This window comes from Bison bison, unplaced genomic scaffold (assembly GCF_000754665.1).
Source record: "Bison bison bison isolate TAMUID 2011002044 unplaced genomic scaffold, Bison_UMD1.0 scf7180017864185, whole genome shotgun sequence".
In the NCBI taxonomy this organism is placed as follows: domain Eukaryota; kingdom Metazoa; phylum Chordata; class Mammalia; order Artiodactyla; family Bovidae; genus Bison; species Bison bison.
The window spans coordinates 495,536-502,499 of NW_011494757.1; the positions used below are offsets into that span (position 1 = coordinate 495,536).

Here is a 6,964-nt window from a genome sequence, read left to right on the forward strand (position 1 = left end):
AGCACCAGAACAGAGCGGACACGCTCCCGGCTTCAGCTCCTGGGTCCTGGTGGTCTGTGGCGGTCCTGGTAGGAGGCGTGTCCAGGGCACTGGGCGCTGGGCGGCTCGGGCCCCAGCGCGGCCGTCGCTTCGGGCTCCTCGCCTCTCCTCTCCTTTCTCTCCCCCCGCCCCCCTCCCGTTTCTCACTCTCCGGGTTCGTTCTCTCCCTTTCGCTGTTTGCCTCTTTCCTTTCTCCCTGCCTCTCCTCCTCACTCACTGTGGCTCCCGCTTCCGGAGCAGCTGAGGACCTGCCCAGTGTCCTGACCCTTCCCGCTGACGCTTCCTGGGCTTTTCCTGGCTCTTCTTGACTCCAGCCGGGACCCCCCGTCCGAGGTGGGCAAGTGTCTCCTCCTCGCGGAGCAGTGAAGACGGAGCCTCGTGGACGGCTGTCGGCGCCCTTCTCTGACTGCGGATGGTGGACGGGCGCTCCCTGGGGCCGCTGGGCCTCAGAAGGCTTGCCCAGAGTCACCACCTCCCTGCACGAGCCCCGACGCTGGGCGGGGAGCTCTGCTGAGCGTTTCCCCTCGTTTGCGGCCAGGCTCTCCCTCCTGACGCCAAGGCTGTGGTCTCTCTACTTACAGATCGAGGAGACGCGCGTCAACATTGACAAGATCTCCGAGCACGTGGAGGAAGCGAAGAGGCTCTACAGTGTCATCCTGTCTGCGCCCATCCCCGAGCCAAGTGAGTGCCACGCGGGGCTCAGACACCCGCTGGGCCCGGCTGGGCCTCGGGTCCCCCTCAGAGTAGCAGCGGAGGGCGTGTTCCCTCACACTCGCATGCCTGCCGGGTCAGCGCCCGCCCTCCTCACCCTCTCCTGCTCACACTGCCCTGTTAATGTCTGTTTATTAGGCTGCACCAGCTCTCTGACGCAGCACGCGGGATCTTCCCTCTGTGTTGCAGCATGCAGACTCTTTAGTTGGGGCCTGTAGGATGTGGTTCCCTGATCAGGGGTGGAACCCGGGCCCCTGTATTGGGAGCGCAGAGTCTCAGCCACTGGACCCCAGGGATGCCCCCATCACCTCTGCTTTTTGTGGCTCCACTTGGCCAGACTCTCGTCTCCTTCCCAGCGAGCCCCTCTCGTGGCTGGCGGGGACTCGCTGCTGCTGGCGTGCCTCACCTCCGCCCCCGCTTTGGGTTTCTGGAAGGCGCACCTGTGCTGTTTTCTCTGCTTGAAACGCTTCCCCAGTCCCTCCTTTTTTCCACGAGGTGTTTTTACACTGTAGGTCGAGGGCAGGGTGCCTGGAAAAATGCCTTTAAAAACTAAGCTCCCTGCGTTCTGATGACGGGTGTCTGGGGAGCCCCTGGGAACACGTACTGCCCTGGACGCCTGAGAAAGCACCACACCCCCTCCGTTGATTGTTGTCGCTGACAAAGCGTTCAGCCTCTTCTAACTGATGCTGCCGGCCTTTGTTTACCCAGAAACCAAGGACGACCTGGAGCAGCTCACGACCGAGATCAAGAAGAGGGCCAACAATGTCCGGAACAAACTGAAGAGTAAGGGGCTAAGGGAGCAGCCAGCCCCCCAACCGTCCCACGTCTGGGGTCCAGCCCTCCTGGAGCAGAACGCTTCCTCATGGGGGTGACGTCGCGCGTGGCGTCTTTGCTCGTGATCTGGGATCTGTCTCTGGCATGACGGATGATACCCCAGAACTGTGTCTGGTTGAGTGAGGCGAGAATTGGAGTTTGTGGGCGGGCGCGGAAGCCTGCTGTCAGCCGGTGGCTGGTGGTTCGGGCCCCTTAGCTCAGCCCCTCGCCTTGTCCTGGTCCCACTTCCTCCCGCAGCACCTGCGTGCGTGTGAACAGTGACGTTAGTGATGTGAGGATGCCAGACAGACTCGTCTGCAGGCATCTCCTGGGGACCACGTGTATCACCTCCCTCACGCCCACTCCCCCCCTCAGTTAGGGCAGTGTTCTGGGAAGCCATTGTCATAGATTCAGTTCGGCTGGGAGCCCAGAAGCTTCCTTAGGTCGGTGGCTGTCATCTGCATTCTTGCCCTACTTACTGTCTTTGGTGATGAGTGCATGCCGTTGGTCAGGGAGAGAAAGCGGCGTTGCTGAGCCTGAGGTATCATTTCTTTGCCCGCTTCGGACCGTACTGCCTGTTTTCATGGGGGTGGAGTGGAGGTTTTCGGTGGTCGCTTCCAGTCCGGCAGTGAGCCTGTGCCCGCCGTCTGCGTGTTCGTGTTTGATTTTCATGTTGGCGTTGCAAGGGGGGCCCTGCAGTGCACCCATTTTACAGAGCAGAGAACAGGAGCGCTGAGGGCACGTGGCTTTTCCAGGAAGACGCGCCGGGGCGTGGCAGGGCAGGGATTTGTACTGCCGCGCTGAGACGTGGCCGAGGGAGAGCCTGGAGTGAAGTGTTCTGGGGCTCCGACATGAGCCGGCTTTTGAGACGGGACCTGCCTGCTGTTCGTCTCCGGGGCTGGTGTGTGTGTCTGCGAGGGGAGGCTGCACTGCACGGTGAGCTTCTGGAGGGGAGCGGGGGCTGCATTGCTGGAATAACCTTCTCCCCCATCCAGGCATGGAGAGGCACATTGAGGAAGACGAGGTGCAGTCGTCGGCAGACCTTCGGATTCGGAAATCCCAGGTGAGATTCTTGGCCTAACAACCATCTATCCCAATCCTTTAGTTTTTTTTTCCCTTAGCTGTGGAGTCTTGTTAATTTTTTTTAAAGTATTTATTGAAGTAGAATTGATTTACAATATGGTGTTATTTCAGATATATAGCAAAGTGATTCAGTTATGAGATATACACACACGCATATGTATGTTGCTTTTTCAGATCCTTTTGCATTGTAAGTTATCACTAGATACTGAATATCGTTCCTTGTGCTATACAGTAAACCCTGTTTTATATATAGCAGTGTGTGTCTGTTAACCCCGTACTCGTAGTTTATTCCCCCACCTCCTCTTTGGTAACTATAAGTTTGTTGTCTCTCTGTTTTGTAAATAGATTCATTTGTATTAGTTTTTAGATTCCACATACTTAACACCAGTGATGTTATATGACGCTTGTCTCTGACTTACTGCGTGTAAGTGAGATGCTCTCTGGGTACATCCGTGTTGTGTGAGTGGCCGTGTTTCATTTATTCCATTGCATACATGTGTCACGTCTTCTTTATCCAGTCATCTGTTGATGGACACAGATTGCTTCCATCTCTTGGCTCTTATGAGTAGTACTGCGGTGAACACTGGGGTCTGTGTATCTTTTCTAATTAGAGTTTTCATCTTTTCTGGATCTGTGGAGGGGGATTGCCGGATCATATGGTAGCTCTGTTTTTAGTTTTTTAAGGAACCTCCCTCCTGTTCTCCATAATGACACCAATTTACATTCCCACCAACAGTGTAGGAGAGTTCCCTTTTCTAGCTGTGGATCTTTAAAAACAAACAGACCTTACTTGGAACTCAATGTGAAGAACTGGTAGAGGGGAGCTGCCCAGGTCGAAGTCGGGGCCAGGGCTGGTCCCTCTCACACCGTCCTCTCAGGAGGCGCCTGAGGTTCCCAGAGCACAGGCGAAGGTGTAGTGAGCCTCTCTGGTTTACAGGAGAGGAAACCGAAGTCTTCTCTCTGGAGACTGTTGGGCGTCAGTTGTCCAGCTTGGAGTCAGGCTGTTTGGCGGTCGTCAAAGATATGACCCTTGTCACTGAAGAGCAGGCGTGACGTGCCAGTGTCACAAGGAGGCTGTGACACTTGACCCGCAGGAGAGCGGGCAGGAGGACAGGACCAGATCCTTGTGCTCCCAGCATTGGAGGAGCCTGGAAGGACTGAGGTGCCCAGAGGAGGCTGGGCCCTGGACGGGCAGGATGTCGGCATGGGCAGGCTCAGGGAGAGGTTGCCCTTGGAGGCCTGCGGGCAGGAGTCGTGTGTGTAGAGTAGGGGCGGTGTGGGGTGGGTAGGGGCAGACATGAAGAGAACGGTCTGTCTAGAGACAAAAGTTTGTCACAGGATAGTGGGCGTTGAGTTTTTGGTAGAGAACCCAGTGCCATGTTCCAGGGGCCTGTGACTGCGGTCTCAGGAGTTTGGATCTGATCAGCTAGCTGGTGTGCACTTACTTTGGTTGCAGTCTGTTAGGAAGATAATCTGGTAGCCATTTGAAAACTGGCTCAGCGTGGGGCACGTGGGTCTCCCATTGGGTTTTTGCAATGATTTTGGCCTGAATTTGCCTGGTGATGGTGGGTTTAAAAAAAGTGTAGATATTGGTGATTTGGCAAAGGAAAAACCTTTGTTGGGTCTTGATGCTGAGAAGTGGGCAAGGAATAAAAATGATGATTGATTTGAGTTTAGGCACCAGGGCTGTTGGTGGAATGCATTGAGTCAGAAGCAAGATTTGAAGCAGGAAAAGCTGGGCGATCAGTTTGGGTAAGAACACAAGGGTCTTGGGATGTGGAGGGGAGTTGGGCAAGGCCTCTGGGATTCCCAGAGTATCTCCTTTGGCCTCAATTACTCTGTGAGTTCAGCAAGACAGGTTAACAGATAAGTGAAAACATGCTTTGAAAAGGTGAGCTGACTTTCCCCGTGGTGTAAAGTTAGGAAGCCAAAAACACTGAGTCTTGTACCTGGTCTTTGGGTTGTTTTTTTTTTTTAATTTCTTTACAATTTTGAAAGGTTACTTTCCAGTTACAGTTACTACACAATCTTGGCTATATTCCCCCTGTTGTAAAATGCATCCTCGAACCTATCTGACCCCAGGCCTTTGTACCTCCCTCTCCCTGACCCCCACCCGTCTGTCCCCTCTCCACCTTCCCATTGGTCACCACTGGTTTATTCTCTGTATCTGTGAGTCTGCTTCCTCTCTGTTATGTTCATAGTTTGTTGTAGTTTTTAGATTCCATATATAAGGTGATGTTATACAGTATTTGTCTTTCTCTGACTTATTTCACTTAGCATAATATCGTCTGTGCCCATCTAGGTTGTCACAGATGGCAAGATTTCACTCTTTAATTGCTGGGTAGTATTTCGTTGTGCACGCATGTGTACGTGTGTGTTTCGCATCGTCTTTATCCAGTCCTCTGTTGATGGACGCTTGGCGGGCTTCCGTCTCGCGGCAGCTGTGAATAATGCTGCTGTGAACACTGGGGTGCGTGTATCATTCTGAATTAGTATTTTTTTATACATATATATATATGTACACATATTTTATACACACATACACACACACATACACGCACACCCAGGATTGGAAATGTTGGGTCAAATTGTAGCTCTATTTTTAGTTTTTTTTTGCGAAATCTCCAGTTTCCCAGTGGCTGCACAAGTCTGCCTTCCCACCAAGAGCTGCCCTTGGCCTCGCGGTCCTGGGTCCGGGGCTGTCGTGGGCAAGGCTGGGGCCGGGGCACTGAGCCTGTGCCCCTCGCTCCTGGGGGCTCACGGCTTTGACCTTGTCCCCGCAGCACTCCGTCCTGTCCCGGAAGTTTGTGGAGGTGATGACCAAGTACAACGAGGCCCAGGTGGACTTTCGTGAGCGCAGCAAAGGGCGGATCCAGCGGCAGCTCGAGATCAGTGCGTGTTTGCAGCGCGTCCTGTGCCCCACTCCTGGCCTGTCGGGCGGTGGTCTGTCCGGTCGTCAAGCCCAGGGAGATGGGGCCTCCGGGTGGCTTCTGCCTTCCCTTTTGCGCCCCAGCCGAGGATGGGGCTCACGGCACTGCCGCCGCCTGGATGTTGTGTCTTAGGCTGAAAAAGGGTGGCTTAACCAAGCGTTGGTTGCCATGGGAACCAGCATTTCCGCATCCATGGAGGGAAATACCTGCTACACAGCCCTGCTTCCTGGGGCTCATGGCATCTTTGCTGCCTGTTTGACAGCAGAGAATGGTGCAGGTTGCCCCGTTTGTGTAAAGGAGTTAATACAGCCTCGCCCTTTAGGAATCAGTAACTTTAGGAGTCAGTAACTTTAGGAATCAGTAGCAATCAGGGCCCCGCAGTGCGGAACATGCTCTGAGAACTGAATGAACTTGGTCACAGGCAGGGAGGGCAGGCCGGCCAGGGCCTAGGGACAGGGCGCGCTTGGGCGGAGCAGGGTGGGGGTAAGACGGTTGGAGGGAGGGCTCACCTGGGAACTGGCCCCTTGTCCTGAGGACTTTGGACCCCATGGCAGAGTGAAGGGGGCCAGGAGACGTTCCGAGCTGGAAAGGAATATAATCCGACATGGACTTCAGGAGGGTAATTGCTGATAACGTTGAGGCTGGATTGGGTTAGGGGAGACATCGGAGAAAGGCGAGCAGACTTATAAAGGCCACGGCTTTAGAGTGAAACTTACTGTGCTCCCACTGGGATTTCCAGATGGTTCAGTGATAAAGAATTGTCTGCCAATGCAGGAAACACAGGAGGCGTGGGTTCGATCCCTGGGTTGGGGAGACCCACTGGAGGAGGAAATGGAAACCCACTCCAATATTTTTGCCTGGAAAGTCCCACGGGCAGAAGCCTGGTGGGCTACAGTCCACAGGGTTGCAAAGAGTTGGACACAACTGAGCGACTGAACACGGCCGTTTTCAGGAAACTTTTGAAATGATGAGCTTTGATCTTGTATCTGACGCTCTCCTTTTGTTATAAAGCCGGCAAAAAGACCACCGACGAGGAGCTGGAGGAGATGCTGGAGAGTGGGAACCCTGCCATCTTCACCTCTGGGGTGAGTGATGGTGTAGGGTTGTGGGGTGGGAGTCCTGCAGGGGTCCCCGGGGGGCTGTGGTGGGCCTGGGGGCCGATGGTCCATTTCTCTGCGGCCCGCCATAGATCATCGACTCTCAGATTTCCAAGCAAGCCCTCAGTGAGATCGAGGGCCGGCACAAGGACATCGTGAGACTGGAGAGCAGCATCAAGGAGCTTCACGACATGTTCATGGACATCGCCATGTTGGTGGAGAACCAGGTGAGGCGCTGGGTAATGGTGGGGGGCGGGGAGGGGGGCTTCCGTGGAGGGAGGGGCGGGGGGG

At 54.7% G+C, this 6,964-nt stretch overlaps 1 protein-coding gene across 3 annotated transcripts in view; it reads left to right on the forward strand.

Annotated features, from left to right (window-relative positions):
* Positions 1–6,964, forward strand: part of STX3 (syntaxin 3) — a 47,239-nt gene that overhangs the window by 28,865 nt on the left and 11,410 nt on the right. For all 3 annotated transcript variants that reach the window (XM_010843710.1, XM_010843711.1, XM_010843709.1), the window contains exons 3-8: positions 621–720; positions 1,459–1,533; positions 2,559–2,626; positions 5,430–5,538; positions 6,588–6,661; positions 6,766–6,900. In XM_010843710.1, the coding sequence (XP_010842012.1) occupies positions 621–720; positions 1,459–1,533; positions 2,559–2,626; positions 5,430–5,538; positions 6,588–6,661; positions 6,766–6,900 (561 nt within the window). The remainder of the gene's footprint in view (positions 1–620; positions 721–1,458; positions 1,534–2,558; positions 2,627–5,429; positions 5,539–6,587; positions 6,662–6,765; positions 6,901–6,964) is intronic.